The sequence below is a fragment of the Ctenocephalides felis genome, unplaced genomic scaffold (assembly GCF_003426905.1).
Source record: "Ctenocephalides felis isolate EL2017-DRISC unplaced genomic scaffold, ASM342690v1 CF-g0.4_SCAFFOLD_01886, whole genome shotgun sequence".
Taxonomy (NCBI): domain Eukaryota; kingdom Metazoa; phylum Arthropoda; class Insecta; order Siphonaptera; family Pulicidae; genus Ctenocephalides; species Ctenocephalides felis.
This window is the reverse complement of record NW_020538040.1, coordinates 152,497,653-152,523,073: the sequence shown is the minus strand read 5'-3', so window position 1 is coordinate 152,523,073 and position 25,421 is coordinate 152,497,653. Positions and strand designations below refer to the sequence as shown.

Below are 25,421 nucleotides of genomic sequence, written 5' to 3'. Positions count from 1 at the left end.
GTGGACAACGTATATCGCGAGCGTACGGAAGCGCGCGCGGTTATTCTCCACAGGTTTTCGATTATTGTGACCATATCCGCGAGTGCTTTAAATGGTTTAGTGTTTTTGAAATTGTGTCATATTTTCTCAATCCAAGAAAAAGGCGCGTGGTGACAAATAGGACCTTAATTTCATGTGATGTGACCCCAACGCGGTTCAGTGACAGCAAATAAAAAGTAAGTGCAACTAAACATGATGACTATGGACATTAGCATGTACGGGCAGCACGACCAACCGCACACCAGTTCGTATCATCACACGACAACGGATTCGGTTTATCATCCCTATTATAATACCAACGATGCCGGAACTGGATACGGGCAAACAGCTCCTAGTTATCATCAATCAGTAGGATATCACGAAACGTACCACCATCATCATGATGGTTATGGTACGCAAATATTATACGATGGATCGGGAACCTCGCCGCCTCCTGACTCGCATTTTTACAGCCAAGGTTCTTTGGGTCAACTCGGCTTGCACCTCGAATCACCGACGGATCCCATCATCAGCACAGATAACGGTCTGAGTTACACGAACCTTGATTATAATAACGGAGGCACGGGTATTAACAACGGACCGAACGGTGGTCTTTACCCGCACCCGGGGTATGATCAACCCCCTGCTTACATGAGAAGCCCCATAGACGACTCTAAAGGTTATCCGCATGAAACAGAAGTGGCTTTTCAGGCAATCGACTTCAACCAGCATCATCAACAACAGCAACAACAACAACAGCAACCACATTTGCACCACACGCCTCATCAGCAACACCACATATCGCATCAGCAAGTATACGCGAAACAAGAATGCCAACAAAGATTGGCACAACCTCACGGACAACAACCTCATGAACAACCTCAAACAGTTGCGTCGGGGACACCACACAATTCTCACTCTGTGACCACATACAGGTGGATGCAAGTCAAAAGGAACGTACCTAAACCTGCAGGTTCGTATCTCAAAAATGCATCTACTCTACTTGTCATTGAAAGGAATGTTTGCTCATCCGTAGGGAATTTCAAACCAAACTTGTTCTCATCGAACCCACCTCGCGTTTGGTATACCTGCTGACAAACTATCACATGTGTGACTGAAAGAATTCATAAATGAATTGAATCGCAATTCAGCGTAGAATTTTTAAAAATCATTAATCATCATTGTGGCCAAAGAAACATAAATAAACGTCGTTTAAATTAAAATTAAACATATTACTGAAAGAATCAAAACAAAGATAAGAAATACTATAATTTCATTCTTCTAGTTGTTAACAAACGCATTCCACAGTTTTCACCCACGTGAAGTTCAATTATTTGATTATAATATTTGGTTTAATGAATGACTTCATCGTAATGAAATCGTTGTATATACAAATTTAAAATAACACGCACAGTTAAAAGTTTAATGAATAGCTATGTCGATTAAAAGCGTGCGAAATTGCATTCCATTATGCATTCGACTATTAGCAATAACCGCGAATGAAATCGTTATTTATAATTCGCATTATTCAACGTCCAAAAAATCCATAACATAATAATTGCCGATATAAGGCATGTGTTATATTACGCACGGCTGATCATTATCTGAATAATGCATCTAGCAAAACGCGTAGGAGATTTCAGATTTTATTTATTTCGATCAAAGAAATGATAACATTAAAATTCTTCACTATATTAATATATGGATGTTAATGAATGAATACAGTAAGTGTTTTTACCACTGATCACCTGCGTTAAACGGTTTTGGAACAAAGATGTCGATATGAAGTCAGAGACGACTCTTTACAATGAAACAATAATGGGTTTATTAAATATTCTGTTTTTCATACATATTGACACTTACGCAGTTTCACTCTGAGTCCTATAACTTCGATTTGTTACTTTTATGACAATTAGATGTAACAATGAACGTCATAACATTTTTTTGTTTCATTAGTTTGTATTTACATTCTCTATTTCAAATTCTCCGAATATTTTTATGGGCTATTGTCATGATGATTTAACCTAGTGTTATTAGAATGCAACCCAGCGGATGATCACTATTTCTGTCAAAATTATTAGATTTTTCTGCGAAAAACAATTGTAGCCCTGATTGTTTGTTTTTTTTTTAATTTTAAAGTACAATTTGCGAACAGACTTGTGAAATGCCGAAAATGGTCCTATTTTTATACTTCTTTTCGATTTAAATATTTAGCCACAAATGTATTTAGTTCATATGGTTCAGTTTGGAGATGAAAATTTTATTTTTGAACAATTATGCTATAATAAAAAAAATCTAATTATTAATATTTTGAATGCAAAAAAAGTCAAATTTGAATGTCGAAGAAGTTTTATAATTACTGTGTGAAGTAAAAATCAATAACAAATAGCAGAATTGTTTTTTTATTAAATACAAACATTTTTAAAATAATATAACCCTTGAATTATTTTGTTTTTAAAAGAATAGAGAAATATCATTTAAGTTCTTATATCAATATTTATTATTTTAAATATAATTTTTTTTATAGTTAATATTATAAATTTAATATAAAATTATAATAAAATATATTTCTTACGTAAGTTTTATAAATTAATTATTTTATAATTATCTCAAGTATTTATATTTCAAGTCAATTCTGAATAGAACAAATTAATAAATGTTAACTCGTTTCATGATCAAGTTCATATTAAAAGTTTCCGGGGTACTAATTTCTTGAAAGACATCAAGAACTTTTGCGTTGGGAATTTATTACCGAATAATAAAAGCTCATTAAGAATGTTGTTCATTGCGTATTATGGTATATAAACATTACAAATATAATATAATGTGCGTATAAAATATAATAATGCGCATATGTACATAATTATATACTCATATAAACAAAACTTGTAGTTCAATTATGTTATTGCTCATAATCTGTTTTAAAAATCGGTTCACCTGCGATAAGATTCCAAGTACTACGACATTTATATAGCCACTTACATGTTTGGCATTGAAAAATGCTTGGTAACAAGCCACTTCGTGAAAAATTAACTAATTTGAAAATAACAACGTTGTAAATGCAAATTTTGATAACACTCAGTTAATGCGACTTGAACTGATTTTTATAAATGTTTTACTATTTCAAAACTTTTTCACTATTTCAAATTTTGACATTAATTAATAACTTATAAAAATTGATAATTGGCCTTTTAATAGTTTAGACCAGAATACACATAATCTCATAAATCATTGTAAAAAAATCAATTTTAAATATTGTTATTGCACTTATCGTTACAATAATCCTTTACTATATACTTGATGGCCGAAAAAAACAACTTACTCCAATTTATTAACAGATTCTAATAAATAAGACATAATATTTTAATTAAAGTTTAGTTTAAGTGAGAAGCGTAATAATGTGTAACTAGTTATCCTTAATAGATGAAGTGATGCTTGATAGACATATTTTTGTCATAAAATTTATAAAAATACTACTAAAAGATACCCTTATTTTGGTTAAAAATTACGTTTAGTTACCTAATTTTTATAAACTCAAATTGTAGAGAATAAAGCATAAAATACTCTATATTATAACAAACGTATTTTTTTTAAATTGTTATAATTATCAATTAAATGCGATGAGCTGGCAATAACTTTATTATAAAACTACGTGAATAGTAAATCAATTAAAGATTTAAATTATAACTAATAATTTAATTGCTGTTTTCTTCCATGCATTAAGTTTTTGGATAAAATATTTTGTTCCGTATACGAGATAAAATTTAAATCAAAGATATAAAAAATATAAAAAGTATAAAGGTATTTTAAACAATATTAAATTGAATTAAATTTGAACTAATAAATTCATAAAAATATAAGCGAAATCATTATTTTTTGAGAAATACAAATGACCGTATGTACAACAAGTATCAAGGCATAAAATAGAGTGCAATTTAGAGTTGAATTTATATTTCTGATTTTAATAATTTTGGAATGAAATTATATATTTTTTAGTGAGGAAATTCATCGTATAGAAGTATATAATACAGTTTAAGTTCGAAAATAATATTGTGGTGGTATTCAATAATAATACTTGTACTTGTAAAATATAGAGCAAATTTTAAAAATAATACAAAACCTGTATATAGTGCAAACAATACACGTGTAAGTCTCTAAGTCTTTTTCACGGAAGTCATTTCCTCAAAGCGTGTTTCCGCCGTCTCTACAGAAAACAGCTTCGCAAATATCAAATTCGTTTTGTGCATTAGAAAAATTACATCGGGCCGCATTACAGAACTTTCAATGGAACTTGAGACGAGCTTCGAAATTGGTATAATTTTACGCTTACGTACGGATCGTATCAATTTCATGATGATGTTGCTTTAATTGACACGCAGTAAATGAAACTCTGCTCTTTATCATATTTCCATCAAAAACCGACTCCCGCCCGGTGTTCTGCTCCACGTGCCTTCTTCGGTAATATATTCTACAATAAGTAGAAATTTTTAAATTACTAGATGTCAATCAGTGAAAAGATATTTTCCGTAACACAATCAGATTTTTTTATTTGAATTTAACTGCAAATGAGATATTAGTATAAGTATTTGTATCAACTAGCCAATAGTTTCATGTACTTTTTGTCATCAAGAATTATACTCGAATTAGACATTTAAGTGAATAGTATATGTACATATTTTGCCAATAAAATAATTTAAAAAATCAAAATCAGAACTAGTAAATTATAACCAACTTTTTGTGATAAATCAGTCAAATATATATAGGAAAGCTAGGGACTTGTTGTAACAATTTTATTTTAATTATTATATCTTTTATGTTGTGATCCACTGATTATATTTCTATAAAATGAAGATGAATAGATGCTGTAACTATTCATCTGCTAATTATTCATCTACCGAATCCATTAAAATAATTTCATAACAATTGTTCATTATTCCACAACTAATCATTTCCTAGGAAAATGAGCGATATTATAATATAATAATGTAATATAACATAATTGATATTATAATATAATTATATAATATAATTATTGCATAATTATTGAATTTTTGCATATTTTAACCCCATTATTTGTGCTATTCTTCGTTTTTAAATCAAAAATAATAAAATACTACAACTTAATACACTACAACTTATTTTTTTCTATATCTGGACTGTAATCAGAACTATGTGTTCTAGGAGCTGTTCTATCTAATTTCTTACCTACCGTTTTTAGAAGATAACCCAGTGGTTGACTTTAATAACTGAAATCTTAAATTTTAAGTAAAAACTGTTGTCAAAATCTTATATATAAAAATGGATCGCAAAATGTGTTGGTAAGCGCATAACTCAACAACGCCTGGACCAATTTGGACAATTCTTCTTTTAAAATGTTCGTTCATGTCCAAGGATGGTTCTTACGGCGAGAAAAAATCGAATAATTGCCGGGAAAAACCTTAAAAACAGCCCTTTTCTTTTTTAATCGAGTAGGCAACGAAATTTGTAGAAAAAACAATGATCTACGTCATGACATTTTGTGTAGTTTTTGATAATCTAATTTTTAATATATTTATATAAACATAGAAATATCTTTCTATTAATTAACCAGCTATATTGGCAGCCAAAACATTGATGTAAATAAATTAAATTTCAAAATTCAAGAACAAATTACAGGCGAATCAGTTGATTCGGCAACTAACCAAGACGATCCACCGGAGTTTTTAAACTCGCTGGATTTTGATAGGATTGTCACCTCACAATCTTCAATTAAAGGTTGGATCGGCAATTATAATGTTGCAAAATATTGACCAACCGCGCCTTTGCAACGGCACAAGGTTAGCGATAAAAAAACTATCAAACAACGTGATGGAAGCAACTATATTGAAAGGATTATACTACATTTACATATTATACTATACTTAAAGCAGAAGATGTTCTCGCACCGTGCATCCCAATGATTTCGACTGATGTGCCATTTGAGATTAAACGACTACAGTTTCCAGTGCGTTTATGGTATCATTAAGTGTTTGTGATATTATTTTGGTAAACCCATGTTTCTTACATGGAAAATTGTATGTTGTCTGCTCCCGTATTGGAAAACCATCAGATTTGTTTGTCTATGCGCCAGGTAATCAAACAAACAACATCGTTTATCACAAAGCACTACAATAAAATTTGAACTGATTTTTGAATTATGATTTACATGATTAAAATTACTTACTTTTAAATGCTTATAGTGTTTTATTTAATTATTTTTAATTCACACCGAATTATTACCAGGGTAACCTTTCTGTTCAGGATAATTTTTTGCAAAGAATAGAAAAAAGGTAGGAACAGAACACCGCCACATTACAATTTTTTTTGACAGGACGAAGTCTGTCGGGTCGGCTAGTTCAATATAAAGCTGATCGATACGGGAATAGAATCTGGAATCTTTGGTTGCAAAACGAAAGCTATTACCACGAACCCACGCTCTAGTATATAATATAATAAAGTAGTATTTTAATATATTTTATTGTTTGTTTATTTATATTTTCTTCAAGTCGTTTATTGAAATTTTTGAAATTTATATTAAGTTTCAATTTCCGTAATGTGTTAGTTTCTTCTACGATTACATTGCCTTGTCATTTCTCATAATTTTGCGTAATAAACTTCCCGTAGGGTAAGTTATAGCAATCGTCCAAAGATCGAAAATAATTTTTTTTGCATATCTTCATGTTTCAGAGGTTTCTGAACATTTTGGCATACCTTAGAAAAATTGGATGTAGCATGTAGTATGTATGATGTATGTATATAATTTTTGTCGACGTTTTCGGGAGCACCGCTCAACCGATTTGAATTATTCCTATTGACAAGGAGACTTGTTGATTAGTTTTTAGCAAATGCTGGTCCAGCCGTTTTGAACATAAGGAGCAAGAAGTGTCAAAAATAGTAATTCAGTTTCTGAGAGAACGGGGCGTACGATTTCAATAATTCATAAAACATTTTACTTGTATTGACAGAATGATGAACTGATTAAATTTTTGGAAACGCAGGTCTAGCGGTTTCGGAGATCGAGTAAATAAAGTAAAAAAAGCCATTTGGCAGTCAAAAATGATCATTAAACATGTGCACATCAAACTATCAGATATTTTATAAAGATTTTAATAATAAGTACAAATTTTGTTTACTTTTCTATGGATTCCGTTAGATTTCCGTTTCGATATTTTGGCTCTATGCAGACAAAGCAGCAGAATTGCCTTGAAAAAAAGTTCAAAATTTCCAAAATATAAAAAAAGATTTTTTCTGAAAAAAAACAGTTTTTTTCAACACCTTCAAAATTCTCAAAAATCATTTTTTCAAAAAAAAATCTTTTTAAAAAGTACAATTTTTGTTACGGGAAGTTTAGCAATTTGCCTTAAGGCACGATGCCATTCACCACTAGTTCCTTCATAAATTCAACGATTTTATTCATATTATTTATTATGATTAGTTGAGTAAGTATAAATATTTAGTAGAAAACATTTTTATAAAAGTAAAGCCTAAAGAAAATAGTTCAATTTCGGTAAGATTTTTTTTCATTAGAACCTTATTGGCTTCGGCTAATCTTACTTTTATCTGATAGTACTGTATAAAGCTTCTACGGGGGCGATTGTCCCACGGAGGTGTAATTAGCCGGTACTATGTCGGTGGCCGCCAATGATGAGTCGGCAGAAAGTGGAAAAACTAACTTGTTAGAAGCTCGCACGGCGACATGCGAACGACCGCAAATGCACGACACGCATCTTACCATACCATACCACATCATACCATCGCGCCGACGATTTCTATCAGACGTCCAATCGATATGTCACACCGAAAAATGCTCGCTTATTAAATGTTTTATTAGTTATGCTTTTAAAAAGTCACTTACATTACGAATAGTTTTTCCAATCAACACAAAAAAGGGGATACCAGTGGGTAAACTCTACTTTGGTTTTAGCTTTGCATATTGTTATTCACAATTACTGAATGTTTTTGAAATTATGAAAGCAGAATGTAATTTGCATCTTGAAAAAAAAAAACTAGCTGTTTTAGAGACGAAATGTCACATTTGTACGGAACCCATAGAAATGCAACCAAAATTTATACTTATTATTAAAATCTCTATAACGTATCTAATAATTTTACGTTAGTGATCATTTTTGACCGCCGAATTTTTTTTTTACTATTTTCATTGGATCTTCGAAACCGCTGGACCTGCTTTACAAAAATTTTGCTAACACAAACAAAACGTTTTTTGAATCATTCAAATCAGACGCTCCGTTCTCTCAAAAACTGAATTACCATTTTTGGCACTTTTTGCCCAGTATCTTCAAAACGGCTAGACCTGCATTTGCCAAAAACTAATCAGCTCGTCTCCCCACTACGGGAAGTTAATAAATGTTTATTCAATTGCTTGCTTTACTTATATTAGTGACTAATGCTTTTACACAAGATTTTTTTTGTTATTAATATTTTTTGTTATTATTATTTTGAAGAGCACTTAGAACTTATTAAGAGTCCTATAAGCTGTTGTGATAAATTTACTTAATACTAGTCGGTTTTACAGATGGTAAACCAAACAGTTCTCTCTGTCTGATAAATTTTATTATTACAGTTTTTATGATAGGGCGAATTTTTTATTGATGTAGCAATGCCAGATGAGAGCTATTTTCACTTGGAAACATATAAATATCTATATTTTCCAAGTGAAAACCGATGTCACTACTGCTCGACATCAGGCTCTTCGAAACGGAATCGTACCCGGGAAACAGATGAATAAATGAAAGTTCAAAATAATTTGGCAAATATTAAACTTTTTCCTAAAAAAATAGACAAGCATATATTAAAACGAAGTTGTCAGATCTATTTCAAAAGTATGTGTTGAGATTTTATAATTGACATTAATAATAACATTAATCTATAAGTATTATTATTATAACATAGATGTTTCAACAAATGTATAATAAAATTATAAAATAAGATAAATGATGAAAAATCTAGAGCTAATAAAATAAATAAAAAACCAATTGACATAACTATCTGAAGTATGCGTATATAAATACCACATATCTTTCAAAGCTGTAAACAATTATTTTATTTCATCAAAGAGATTTCATGATTTTCCAAGATCAAAAAGTGAAAGATTCGCAAAAATTTTATAATTATTTATTTATTTATTTATATTTATATTTATTTATATTTATATTTATATTTATATTTATATTTATATTTATATTTATATTTATATTTATATTTATATTTATATTTATATTTATATTTATATATATAATAGATGATTAATAAAAAAATAAGTATATATATATATATATATATATATATATCTATATATATTACTCTTGGTCTTTAATCTTATTTTATTACATCATTTAAATCATTTCGAAAGTGTTCATAATAACGTCAATTGTCGATTAGAAGTCATATTAATATTTCCATAACACGCGCCCTATATTTTATGGAAATATCTTAAGTATAACAATTTTATGATGTGTTAAAGCCGTTTCGAGTAATAATTACCACCAATTTTATTATGGCAATATTAGATTCAATTAAGAGCGATTGTGCCCGATAACGCAGCCCTCGAGTGCGCGATTCATTTGCATGTAAAGCTCTTTATACACCGAAATCCATAAGAAACGAATTACGAAGGAAAGTTAAGTGTTTTATAGGGATGATCATGTACTATGATAGAAGGCATCCTATGTCGGTTTTGGATTTTGCAACACTGGTCGATTTTTCTTACTAAAAACTAGTGGGGCATGGTGTCGTGCCTTAAAGCAGATTTTTTTTATATTTTGAAACTTTATGAAAATTTTGAACTATTTTCAATTCAACAAAGCAATTGTGTTGCGTGACCATGATAGAGAAGAAATAACGAAGCGCGTAAGCGCCGCGTCACTATATTACGTATAAACATTTGTACGGAACCCACACAAAATGTAAACAAAATTTGTGCTCATTATATCTGATAATTTGATGTACATGTGTCTAATGATCATTTTTGACCGCCAAATGGCATTTTTTTTTACTTTTTTCCTTGAATCTTCAAAACCACCAGACCTGATTACCCAAAAATTTAATCAGTTGTTCATTCAGTTGCTGTGTCTTAAGGCAAATTGCAGGAACTTTCTGTACCGTAATTTAATATTTTTAAAAAGTTTATATTTTGGTTTGAAAATTTTTCTTTTTGTTTTAACATTTTTTGAAAATGTTGTAAACATTTAAAATTTTTTCGAAGCGATTAGCTGTTTTGTAGACCACATATCGAAGCGCGTAAGCGCCGTATCCTATTCTCAATTTAACATTATAAAATATGATACAGAACCTATAAAACAATAATTTGTTGTGCATATTTTTAATGATGAAATTTATAAGCTAAATGAAAAATCTCTAAATTTATTTTTTTCTTATATTATTCTTTCTATAACGTCATTATTAATGTTCTTTTCAATCAACAAGAAAAGCTTGCTACTGACTAATCTTTATTTTTTCTTAGTTTTTGCATATGAGCCATAATAATGACTATATAATGTTTTTGTTATATTAAAACATATCGTAATTGTTTCTAAAGAAATTAAAAGAAAAATAGTATACTTTCTTTTATTTGGATTATTCCAGAGTATCAATATCATCTGAATAATTCGAAATAGCAACATGTATCACAAAATATGTTATTTTTGGAACAAAGGCAGCAAAAACATTCATTTACTGATAATGAATTCGATAAGATATAATCTAAAATCAATCGTAGCATAATTGAAATATTATCGACAATTATACAAAAGAGATTAAAGGCGGCAGATTTGGAATATAATTTGAAGATCCATATTTTTTCTCTCAAATTATTATTTTGATTTTGCTCGAAAACCTGAGGTGATTGTTTTATATTTATAAATGATAAAGTCTAGTACTTGTATTGTACTATGGGTCACTGGCATATGATTGTTTTAATGAAAAAAATACAGAAAGAAATATTTTTCATAAAAACATTATGTATATATACAGGGTGTCTCAGATTGATCTTAACTATCCAGAATAATTTAGAAAAAAAAATCTTGCATTGTTTGTAAAATTTTGAGCATTTAAGTGCAACCTAGAACTTTGGTGAAATTTTGACCATTTTTCGGTTATTGTGATGAACTTTTTTTAATTTCGTTCATTTAAACTTTCGAACCGTAATCGTGAATAACATTTCTAAGACCACAGTAAAAAAATACCATAATTGTCACAAGTTTTAAAAAATTAGGACTTTTTGTTGAACTATAAATTAAAAATTTTTACAATCAATGAAATCAATGACTTTGAAAGGCCATCCTTTAAAAAAATGTACTAAAGTGTGTTGGCAAATTTCATCAATAGTTAAAATTTATATATATATATATATATATATATATATATATATATATATATTACACATACATGTACAAAACGTGCACAAAAAATCAAATATGTATCATACAAACAGATTGGATAACCGATAACCTTGGAGATTGATAATTGCTTAAGCATTGAGTAATGATTACTATCATTTTTTTCAGTGATAATTTATATCTAATTGTTAAATTTTACATGCTTGAAAATATTATCAGTATTTTTGTAGGTACTTCAAATTTCATTATCGGATTCCTTTAGCATTGATTAGATTTTATCTGAATTGCCTTGTAGTATTTTCCGTTTGGTACAAAAAAATTTCCTCGGTATGAAAAACAAGCAGATAAATGTCTCATTTCAAGGATTTTTGTTATTTGCTGTTTATTCGAAATATGCACTTCAAGTTAATTGAATCAATGTATTTTAAATAACTTAAAATTATTATTACTGAAATAAAAAACAAGCATTAATTTGGTAGGTACTATCATTTAAAAATTAATCATCAAAACATTATAAAAATATTATTTGTATATGTGACACCAAATGTCAAGAAAAAACTATAAATAGTATAATCGTATTTTTTTATTAGCCTATTTCTCAAATGTGTAAAATTTATTGAGCATGTTCTCAAATGTTTCTCACATAGTTTAATTCATTCTTATATGGAAAAACCGTGCTAAACGAAAATCACTATAAAAGACCTTTTTTGTCTGATTTTAATATGATGAATAAAAAGCGCATCGAACGAAAAATAAATTTTAATATCGAATCATAATCAAACATATTTAATAAATTATAACAATATTAATTTATTTCAGTAATAAAATAATTTAAAAAATCTATTTTAAATGTTGTATTTTCTTAATAGATAAAAATTTAAATTAGAAATTTAAGTTGATTGCGATAAATAAAATTTGAGATTCATTTTCATTTAATTGCTGACACTTCGAACAAACTAACTTAAACACACATAAAATTTAGTTTTGGTCATAAAGATCATATTTCCATCATAAACATAAACTACTTAGAATTCGTAGATGTAACATACATTTTTTAGTGTTGTATTTTAATTAATTAATAAAAATGTTATTGTAGATATAAGCTAATTATAGCTTAGTGTTGATAATTTCGTGTACATGCAAAATTAATAAAATTCGTTGAAAAATCAAGAACCGTGTAATATCAAACACGTGTAGAACTAGAACTTAAACTACATAAAGAACCAAGCAAATATATCAGTTTCAACATATATTTAAATATGTAATAACTATATATAAACAATTTACGTGAAAAGGTATATTTTAAGCAATGGCACAATTTTTGCTAATATAAGGCAGTGAACCATTTCTATCTATCATAAGTCTCTTATTTCTAATTATCTACATTTTCTCAGATATCATCAATCTAGCTACATTGTTTTTCCTCTCGAATCATTAAGACTTCGAATTATTTTTTTCCATATAGCAAAAAAAATCACAAAAGATCTCGAAAATGATCTCAAACCAACTCTAATAAAATAGAGTAGAGTTTGTTTGTCCAGTTTATTATTCATTTTTAATGGTCTTTTAAATAGCAAAATTTTAAAACTCTTAACATTGATTTCATGAAATTAAATTACTTGAAAATATGTATCCAATATTTTTGTTACCTTGTAGCAAATCTTTGACTTACACTTTGTTTACTAAATGCAGAAACAAAAGACCCAAATGACCGAGAGAAAGGTTACTTCAAAAGTCATTATCGCAAAATCAAGAGACCGGATAATTTCATTCATTTAACGATGATATATATATATATATATATATATATATATATATATTCCTATATATGTATATAATTAATGTATACGACGTATTTGCATACACGGTACCAGATGGGCATCGATTTTAATTGTACTCCACAGCTGATATTATGAACACATCAACGTGGAGCGAGCTAATTATCAGCGACAAATTCATAACGGATCGCATTTCGAAAATGCTAAATATTATTAAGATATATATATATATATATATATATATATATATATCGGTTTTGCTTAACGTTTTTGCTTATTCTTTTAATATTATTGTTGTTGAGTTAAAATACGCTCTTGATTCAAGCTAAAAAAATAATTCACAAAAAGTTATTTTTTTATTATTAAGTGTATATGAATTCATATATATCTGTATCAAAAACTTGATATTTTCAAAAAATGATTTAATTTTTATTTTCAAATATTTTTCATATATATATATATATATATATATATATATATATATTAGGGTGGTCCTTAATATGGGCATTTTCGAATTTCCCTGCTCCGAACGGCTCAAATGGTTCCAAATTGATAAAAAACAATTATCTGAAAGATTTAGCTCTTAATATTAACTTTTAGATAGTGCGCAATTCAATCAAAGTTTGTATGAAAATAGCATGAAAAAAATTTTGAAAATTAAAATTTTTTTTATCTATAACTTAGCGACAAATAAATCAAAAGTGAAAATTCGTGTCATTTTTTATTGAAAATTCTACGCTCTACAAAATTTTTGAATTTTTTTCGTGCTATTTCCATACAAAACTTTGAATTGCGCTCTATCTAAAAGAGAATATTAAAAGCTAGTACTTTCAGAGAATTGTTTTTCATCAATTTGGAATCATTTGAGCCCTTAGGAGCAAGAAAATTCGAAAATGTCCATATTAAGGACCACCCTAATATATATGTATTATATATATATATATATATATATATATATATATATACATATATATATAATACATATATACTATATGACCCGAAAGACGTTGGTTTATACCCACGTTTACAATTCAAAAACTCGAACAATTTCTAACTATACTTTATAATATCGTATTCAATGCCCTGCTTTTGTGATTCATTTATAGTCTCAACTTAAGATATACATTTGGAAAATTGGAGTCTTTCAAACAGTATAACTTTAGAAATTCAAAAAGATTTATCAAAATTCAAATAACCGTGTAGTAACCATTCATACATTTATATAGAAAAATTTTATATGTAAGATATATTATATATAAATATATAAATATATATGTATATGGTATATATTTTATACTACCACATGTGCATATATCACCGTCTCCGATCAACAAAAAAATCCTTCAGTGAATCTCGTTCTTTGAATTAGCCATTATGAAAACATGAATAGAGGCCTTATTAACGAATAATACTGTTTATGAAATCGTTATCACATGATTTACACGAACACAGAAAATGTATATCAATAAAGAAAATTACTCGACGGATTCAGACGGCTGCCGTGCAATAATAACGGTGTGCGTGGTCTTGTTCGAATGTGTGCCGCGGTGTCGGCGCGCAACCGTGTAGGGAAACGAGTTCCCTATCCCACGCAATATTTTATCCTTAAAAAGATCTAAGAGTTATCACGAAAACTGCTTGTATTCGAAAAGTCAACTATGACTAATATATATCAAACTGGTTGGCTAATGTAAAAAGACGCCTAATATTTATTTTTCCGCGCGGTCCTTTAACGAAGCCTATTGTTGCCGCAAAATCTAGGATATGTGATTGAAAACTTTCAAACTTTGCACCTTCAGGGCCTAATATGCTGCCAGAAATGTTGATTCATTTTTATGTTGTGCTATTAATTTCCGTAAACTAACTTAAACTATAGTTTGTTTGTGTGAAGTCTTAAAGTTGATGTTAACAGTCTTAATATTAAAAGTAGAGTAGAGCAAAATCTAGGATTTGTGATTGGAAACTTCCAAACCTCGCACCTTCAGGGTCTAATATGTTGCCAGAAATGTTAATTCATTTTTATGTTCTGCTATTAATTTCCGTAAACTAATTCAAACTATAGCTTTGATGTGTGAAGTCTTAAAGTTGATGTTAACAGTCTTAATATTAAAAGTAGAGTAGAGCAAATCTAGAATTTGTAATTGGAAACTTCCAAACCTCTACCTTCGCATCATCAGGGTTTAACAAGTTACCAGAAATGTAATTTCATTTTTATGTTGTGCTATTAATTTCCGTAAACTAATTCAAACTAAAGTTTGTATGTGTGAAGTCTTAAAGTTGATGTTAACAGTCTTAATATAAAAAGTAGAGTAGAGCAAATCTAGGATTTGTGATTGGAAACTTCCAAACCTCTACCTTCGCATCTTCAGGGTTTAATAAGTTACCAGAAATGTAATTTCATTTTATGTTGTGCTATTAATTTTTGTAAATTAATTTAAACTATAGTTTGTATGTGCAAAGTCTTAAAGTTGATGTTAACAGTCTTAATATTAAAAGTAGAGTAGGGTGGGGCTGAAGAAATCAACAATATTTGAAAGTAGAGGGAAAAAGGTGTATAATCAGCAATCACTTAGTTTTCTACGCTATCGGGAGATAAACAGCGATGTTCAAAAATCCGTAACAAAAATATTTTTGTTTGTTGTTAATTTTTTTTTGCTTGTGAGCACTCTTGTTTAAATTACGAGACTATAATTTTTAAGACTACATTATTTAAATGTTTTATAATTATGAATTTTAAGTTAGATTCAACAGTTTTTTTTATATATAATCTTTAAAAAAAGCTCACATGAGGCTAGGGTAGAAAGAACCATCAATGCCTTTAACCTGGCAAAGGTGTTAACATTAAAAAATAGTAAATAAAAAAGTAATTTTAAAAAAAGCAATTTTACAAAAGATAAGTGGAATAAATATTTATTTCAACTCTGCTGATGATTTTTTTGATTAAATACCAGATCAAGGTTATATACAGATATCTTCACAAAAAATGTACCTATGAAATTTATATTTTGCATTGGTTGAATAATGTAGTTATTATTTCGTGAAATTTCTTCAAAATTAATAATAAAACATTTGACCTGTCGTTTTCCCCTGGCTGTCTCATTTTACCCCGCCAATGAGGTAAAAAGGGCTAGGTGACAAATTTTCGAAAAACAGCAAAAAACACATTTCTTCAATGATGAATTAGCTGAGAGTTTTACTGAACATAATCAAATAGTTGTTCGTTCCCAACATAATTTCTCAAAGTCAAATTGGACCTTTGTGCTCCTCCCTACCCTACCGCACTTTTATACATGAGCTTCTCCGGAGCCACCATAAAGTACAACATAAATGTATTATTTTATTTATAGAAAGATAAGTAAGAACTCTATTTTTAATTAAGAATTTAACCAGCTAACTACGATTGATAAATATACTAGTCATGAAAAAGTGGCAGAATTTTGTGTATTGACGAATGCATTCGTCATTCGCATAAAACAGTGATTATTCGCTATTTAAATTGTTTTTTTGAAAAAAAAAATCTCAATAGTCAGGATAGAGATTATTTTTATCTTAAGACAATTTGCAAGAACTTTCGTATATATGTAAATAATCTACTTAATCAATAAGAATTCAGATTTAACTATTTAATTCACATTCTCTACTGTGTATTTCAAAAATAGTTCTTGCTTCTCATCACAGACGATTCTTACTTTCTTACTTTTATATGTACTTAATTAAGTATAATTGAATTTATTCCATTTTCAGTTTAATAGGTTTGTAATATATGCCTATATTACAAAGAAGTAAAATGTAGTAATAAGATTTTCCAATTTTGTAAAATAAAGCCACATTTTCCATCCAATATTTTACCAGCGCAACCTATTTTGTGATCGACGAATATGCACGTCATAGTGTCGATTCGGACGACACAAAACTGTAAGCAATGTTCGATGATAAGCACTTAAAAGTAATGATAATTAAAAAAATCTCCACAGTCTACTGGTTAATAAAATTTCTAGTGTTCAATATAATAACAAACAGTATTGCTACCTTATTCTTGAAAAACTGATCCACGTGTATACTGTAGTCGGTTTTTGCGTCTTGAAAAGTTTTCTTTCGGTCATGCGATATATTTTACGATAAAATACATGTAAGTTCAATATATTATAATATGACGACTTTGATAAAAATTACTGATTATTAAAACATTATTAATTACTTAACATTCTATTTTGTATTTTATACTATAAATACCTTTGATGTGATTGTTCCTTAAATTGCAATTAAATTTGTTACTAATATTATTTTCAAAGCTAATAATTACTAAATCCTGGAATGCATACGGATATATTATGTTATGTGGAAATGATATCCGACTTGAAACAGAGCAGGGGTTGATCAAAGAATACTGATAATGTCATTTCAAATGTACTATTGCAGTAGAATGTTAAGTCTTTTAGTAGGCAAATTCCATACATATTAACCAGTTGACTGTGTCACTTACATCGAACTGTGCGCGGAGTTTTGTGTCGTCCGATCGAGCTCATGACGAGTATATTCGTCAAGCAAAGAGTAAGTTGCATTAGTAAAATATCGGATGAAAAACATGGATTAGTTTACAAAATTGAAATAATTTTATTACAACATTTAGCTTCTTCGTTAACATAAATATATATTGCATACGTATTAAACTAAAAAAGAATTAAATTTAATCAATAAAATTATTACAAAGTAAAGGTAAGGAAGTAGGAATAGTTGTAGATAAAAACTGAAACCTATTTTCAAAATGAACAAACAGTAGAAAATGTTATTTAAATAGTTAAATCCTAATTTTTATTGATAAAATATATGATTTCCACATTTGAGTAGTGCATGCAACTTGCCTGCCTTTAGGTGATAAGCAATAAACCTTAAATATTCTTAACAACTTGACATTCTAGAATATAATGTATCTTTTCTTCAAAAAATTCAGTTCTAATAGCGAATTTTTAGTATTTTATCTAAATGACGAATATATTTATCAGTACACAACATTTTCACACTTCTCCATAACGAGCATATTCGTCAATCACAGTTAACTAATAATAGGCTAAAAAATCATTAAGACTAATTGTATATAAACCGCGTACTTATCATAAGATAAAAGTTTATATAAAAAAATTATAATCAAAATAATAGTATTTATTAATAATTCCGTTTAATTTTAGATTATTAGCGTAATTAAAAGTTATAAAAATTCAATTATGTATTTACAAATTCAACAGAGTAACAATTTATAACTATCAATTACAATCCAGTGATAGAGATCCGTGGGCCAATTTTGTTATAAAATAAACCAATGTTATGACAAGGCTATGTTACGCTGCATTTTTCATATAAAATTGTACTAAAAACTGTCAAAATTCTTTGTTGTTGCTGTGCAGTCAAACGTTTTAGATATAAAGATAAATTAGATAAAGGCGCACAAAAGTAAAAATAGAATCTTATTAGAATATTAAGTGCATTTTTCCTCTATGCTATAATAATACATCGGAGAAATAAGATTTTATGTGAAAACGCCTGATCGCACAGCAAATACATAGCTTTTTGACAGTTTTTAATACCATTTTATATAAAAAACGCAGCGTAGCAGAGCCTTGCCATAACATTGGTCTATTTTACGGCAGAATTGGCCCACTGATGTCGCCTAAATCTATTTCCATCTAGTCTATATTCCAATAAGAATATTGATTAAAAATGTGTATTTTTAATCCGCATTATAAGTGACGTTTATAAAAATAGAACATACTTGCGGTGGATTTAGTGGCAATGTCGCGCCTTGCCGTCGGTCAAGTCGTGGTGTGAGATGCGTGAGTGCATCAAGTTGCACACTTTCGCATGACATCGTAATGCATATTAACCGGCCAGGATATTCTATCTAAATCTGAATCGATTTACTACACTTTAAATCGAATCAACCTTAAAGCACTTATGGAAATTTCTTTATGGACTTAGTTTTCTCATGTACGTAAGTGACAATGTTTTGCCTTAAATATTTATGGAAAGGATATATAGAAATATTACTTTCAGTTTTTATAGACATTTCAATGCTTAATAATAATAATAATTAATTTTTTATTTGTTTTATTGTACACAGCAAACTATACAAACAATACATTCAGCTACTTTACAGATAAATAAATAATAATGAGTTATTTTTTGACATTGGCTTGATTTAAGTTTTTCTTTCATTACACTAACAACTTGCAAAGATGTATTAGAAATCCTTATGCGCAAAGGACAGTCCCAAACTCAGTTAAATTCCTAACACCATTTCTACTCTATTTCTAATTTGAATTAGGGGTGCATTGCATTGTATCTAAATTGCTGAAACTTCCCGCGCCTTAACTTAAATTTTTTAGAAGCTTTCAATCATTATTTCTTTGAACATTTTCAAAATAAAAATAGATCTTTGAAAATTTTGAAACAGGTAATAATTTCTTTGAAAAAAAATTGAATACATATTGAAATATTTTAAAAATTTAAAATTTTTTGAAGTTTTTGAATTATTTTTGTTAATTTTGAACATTTTTGAAAATTTTGAAACCCATTCATTCCAGTTGATCCATACTGACGAAAACGTTGATGACATTTGTTTGAACTATATAAAAAAACAATAAAAACGAAAGTAAATATTGTACCTATTATTAAAATGTCTATAAAATATTTGATAATTTGATGTGCATATGTCTAATAATAATGTTTGGCATATTTTTTGTATCTCTAAAACCGTTATTGTTCATTTCGTTAATACAAGGAAATGTTTATGAATCTTCAAATCGGTTGCTCCGTTCTCTCAAAAACTGAACTGGCATTTTATGACGCGTATCTTTGAAACGACTGGACTGTCTTTGCCAAAAACTAATCAGAATGTCTCCATATCAATAGAAATCGATTTTTTTCAATAGAATTCGAATCAGTTGATCCGTGCTCTCGAAATCGTCGATGAAAATTAGCATCCGCACAATCATAGATACACATACACATACATACATATCCATTTTTCGTAAGATATGCCAAAATGTTCTACCTTAGGGGGAGTAAAAAATCAAGGGCAAGCTACACAAAATTGATTACAATCAGTAAAAAATGGCAAATTTTCATTAACAAGATAAAATGATTTTTTGAGTTTAATTTGCTCAAGATTTAATGACAAAAATTATATATGCACTAACTTTAAAAACACTTAATTTTTGCTGAATTTTTAGCATTTAGATCTAAATTTAATAATCTATAAATACAAAACTAGTTATGGTCAAAAATAGATTGCCAAAAATATTCCACTCAAAATTTTTAAGTGAATCGCCCGCCTCTCACGTCTTCTCGTGGCTGTTCAATTTCTGCAAGCGCGCGTTGGCGATGCTCGTGGCGTTCGTTTTCCACGGGATTCATCGATTATTTTTAACACGATGCGAGTAGGGTATATTGTAGGTAAAAAGCTATATAAAATCATACGTATACACGTTGTGTTTCCACTTTCCACATCGGCATAAAGAGCAAGCGGCAACCGTCGAGCGGCAGCGGCAGCCAGCGCCTGGGAAAGTACGCGGAGGGGCGATGCTTCTGATTGATAAGAAACAGCGAGCAGGGCACCGCTGTAACGCACGAAACCCGAAACACGATTAGTGACATTGTGTCGGAGTAAAAATATATAACGCACGCCAACGGTATATCCGAATCGAACCTTCGGAGCACTAATTAACTTCCCGTAGGGTAAGTTATAGTAATCGCAAAAAAATCGAAAATGAAAATTTTTGCATTTCTCGACGTTTCAAAACCTTCTGAACATTTTGGCATACCTTAGAAAAAATGGATGTATGTGTGTGTGTGTGTGTGTGTGTGTGTGTGTGTGTGTGTGTATGTATGTATGTATGTATGTATGTATGTATGTATGTATGTATGTATGTATGTGTGTGTATGTATGTGCGGATACAAATTTTCGTCGACGATTTTGGGAACACGGATCAACCGATTTGAATAATTCAAAAAACATTCGATTCGTATTGATAAGGAGACGTGCTGATTAGTTTTTGGCAAAGGCAGGTCTAGCCGTTCCGAAGATACGGGGCAAAAAGTGCCAAGAACGGTACCTCCGTTTTTAAGAGAACGGAGCGTCCGATTTGAATAATTCAAAAAACATTTTACTTGTATTGACAAGATGTAGAATTGATCAAATTTTCATGGAGGCAGGTCTAGCGGTTTCGGAGATCTAATGAAAAAAGTAAAAAATAATGCCATTCGGCGGTTAAAAATTATCCTTAGACATATGCACATCAAATTATCAGATATTTTATAGAGATTTTAACAATAAGTATATTTTTTTTTTACATTTTTATGGGTTCCGTACCAATGCTTATGCATTAGACGGCGGCGCGGCACATGCGCGCTTTGACATTTCGTCTCTATGCAGTTCAAGCAGTGCGATTGCTTTGAAAAAAAGTTCAGAATTTCCAAAATATGTCAAAATGAAGAAAACATTTTTTTCAAAAAAATTTTTTGTATCCAAAAAAAAATTTTTTTTTCAAAAAAAAATTTTTTTTTCATATAATTTTTTTTTTCAAAAAAAAGTATTTTTTTGTCAAATTTATAGTTTCTCAGAAATCTTATTTTTTTTAATTAATTTTTTTTCAAAAATGTTAATCGTTTTTAAAAAAATAATAATTTTTGGTACGGGAAGTTCCAGCAATTTGCCTTAAGGCACGATGCCCTAATTGCCTTAAGACAGAATTCCACTTACAGCTAGTTTACAAAACGATCATTCACATTTGTGCTCTTACATTAACTTATCACTAAATACTAAAGAAAGTTCATACTCTTTAATATACTACTACCGGACCAAGAGAGCCTCCAACTAAGTTAGTAGAGTGCAACTCAGTTAGTTATAAAAAATAAGCCAAGCAGTTCAGTTTTAAGTCAGTTGAGTAAAATGTAAGAGTAATATGAAATAAATAACTTGTGGGTGCATGGCATCGTGCCTTAAGGCAAATTGCTGAAACTTCCCGTTTCAATTAAAAATCTTGGTACGGAATCCAAAAAAAAAAATTAAACAAAATGTATATGCATTCTGAAAATCTCTACAAAATATCTGATAATTTGATATGCATAAGTCCAACAAACATTTTTGACCGCCAAATGACATTTTTTTAATTTATTCTTATCGAGAGTCCATAACCGCTGAACCTGACTTCCCAAAAATTTAGTCATTTCTTCATCTTGTCAATACAAGTAAAATGTTTTTTGAATTATTAAAATCGGACGCTCCGTTCCCTTAAAAACTGAGTTACCGTTTTTGCCCCGTATCTACGGAACGGATAGACCTACCATCGTCAAAAACAGGACGTCTCATTATCAATACGAATCGAATGTGTTTCGAACTATTCAAATCGGTTGATCGGTGTTCCTGAAATCGTCGACGAAAATTTGTATTCGCACACACACACACACACATACATCCATTTTTTCTAAGGTATGACAGAATGTTGATAAACCTTTGAAACGTAAAGATATATAAAAATTTTCATTTTTGATTTTTGGCGATTACTATAACTTGAGGTACGGGAAGTTAAATATCAAAAAGGCTCTGTTTGTCTATATTGACTAGCGTTTCCACATATTATTGGTGCCAGCGGACCCCTCATAGTTTGGTGTCATCGGTGGGACCTCTCTATATTTTGGTGTCAACCAACATAGTTTGGTTCTTCTTTGTGACATTTTTAGGCAATTTTTCATTTTGTGAAAACCCTTTACCCTTTCTGAGGACCCCAAAACAAATTTTTATTCGTGACCCAATCAAGGCACGCTACGGTTCTGAACTGCAGATTTACTTTAGAGGCCAATTCTCAGTCAAAATAGCTATGTTATGTTACTGGTCTCTTAAGTTAAGTTATCGCAGGAGTTGGTAGTCACAAAACCGTCAAAAATCTATTTTTTTTTTTGCTGTTTTATTTATTGAACGTGTCACACAATCAACTTTGAAAACCTAACCTCCAAATGGCACGAACGTCAAAATTAGTTCGACTTCACGCATGTGTTATCATAAGTACAACACTTTGTTGTCCAATAACAGATATTTTATTCGAGAATTGGCCTCTTAAGATTATGAAAATTACTCCGGTCCGCGTCCGGGAGATTTCAACCAAATCTATTCTTGGGCTTCATTTGTTTGCCTGCCTGTGAACCATGTCCTAAATAATTTAAATCGTTTTTATATATTAATTATCATTTGATTTGTATGCATTAGAGTGATCCTTTATATGGACATTTTCGAATTTCCTTGCTCCCAAAGAGCTCGAATGGTTCTAAATTGATAAAAAACAATTCTCTGAAAGTTTTAGCTCTTAACATTGTCTTTTAGATAGTGCGCAATTCAATCAAAGTTTTGTATGGAAATAGCATGAAAAAATTTTCAAAAAATTGCAGAGCGTCAAACTTTCAATAAAAAAATGACACGAATTTTCACTAATTCATTTGTCGCTAAGTTATACCTAAAAAAAATTTTTAATTTTCAAAAATTTTTCCATGCTATTTCCACACGAAGTTTGATTGCTTTGCGCACTATCTAAAAGTTAATATTAAGAGCTAAAACTTTCAGAGAATTGTTTTTTATCAATTTGGAGCCATTTGAGCCCTTGGAAGCAAGGAATTTCGAAAATATCCATATTGAGAGCCACCCTAGTATACATATTAATTAATGGTAAGCAAAATAAAATTATAAAGAAACAAATTAATAAATTCTATGATTTTTTTACTTCTTACATACTTCAGTATATATTGTTTTCGTGTTAGAGGCACTTATTAATTTTATTATAACATTCTAATATCTACAATTGCGAGTTTTCAAACCTTGATTTTATATGATATAAGTTATGGTTATATAGCTAAAAATTCTATTGAATATCTCGAAGCGTTTATAGTAAAGCATTTATACTAACAAGGAGAACCTCAGGTTCACTCTTCTGGGATTTTGATGAAACTTCTCTTGTTGATAGTCTTTATAGTCAAACCGAATACCTTAAAATATTATAGGCCTAAGAAAAGTGGTTTAAATATAAAAATTAATTAAAGTTGCAAAAATAGACCGTTTGCAATCAAAATGGCTTGATAGCTTTATGAGTCAAATCGCTTTTTCCTACTTTTTGCGGTTTCAAATCAAGTCAGCGCATAATTTATTTTTAATTTTTTAAATCTTATTTTTATGTTTCAATAGTTAAATATTGCGAAAATATTTAAACTCATTTTATATGAGTTCAAATTTGAAAACAAAAATTGATATATTTGCAACAAATATATGAGTAAAGGTATCTAAATTGAGTATTAATGTTATTGGATGTGTAAGTTAAAAAATGAAATTAATACAGTGAAAATTTTTTAGCTTCAAATTTTAATATAAGATCGGTAATTAGTCTCAAAATAAAATATCTGAAATTCTGCTAAAATAAAAATAATCTAATAATAAGAGTATCTAATAATACGGAACAATGCAAAAGGTTGAAGACAATGATGTTTTTATTCAACCATTTCCTTATTTTATTTTTCTTATCATTTGAATGTATTTTCTCTATAAATATTTAGTAATTTAATAATAAACTATTTGCTAAATAAGATAAAATATGTAATTATTTTTCCTCCAAAAATAGAATAATAGTCTAAATAATGTACTAAAAAAAATTCTTCGTTATGAATGCAAAGCCAAGCCAATAAAATATTACTATTAGAATACTACACCTTTTCAGATGAAATATTAACTATATTCTACTCTATTACTATATTTAATGATATTATAATGTTTTAAATGAAATATTGAAATGTATTAAATGTATACATATAAGTAATTTATATACAGTGAGCAAATAACTTTACGCAGAAATGTTAATCTTGTTGTTCCAACTTATTCGAAATGCCTTAGTTGGGAACATTTTTGAAATATGTTTCAAAATATTAAAATGTCAAAGTCAAAAATGACATTTCACATTGAGATTTTTTTTAATGCTTTTGAACAAAACGTACTGGACACATCTCCGCGGGAGCTCTTCTGTATATGCATGTTTCGTCAATGAAAAGGAATGTCAAAACATTTCATTGTTCGAAGTCAAAATTTTACTAGAATGTTATATGTTGTCAATATTTTAAAAGAACAATAGTTTTGAAAATTGAATAGCTTTCGTGGTTGCTAAATATCAAACATTACATTATTGAAATAACTATCACAGTGATTGGCAACTGAAGGCCCGCTATC

General features: G+C 29.2%; 1 protein-coding gene across 1 annotated transcript in view; it reads left to right on the top strand.

Moving 5' to 3' along the window:
* The first annotated feature begins 231 nt into the window (after window positions 1–231).
* The window catches only part of LOC113376074 (homeotic protein labial-like), a 46,880-nt gene continuing 21,690 nt past the window's right edge, over window positions 232–25,421 (top strand). The window contains exon 1 of the mRNA XM_026616000.1: window positions 232–991. Within this exon, the coding sequence (XP_026471785.1) occupies window positions 232–991 (760 nt within the window). The remainder of the gene's footprint in view (window positions 992–25,421) is intronic.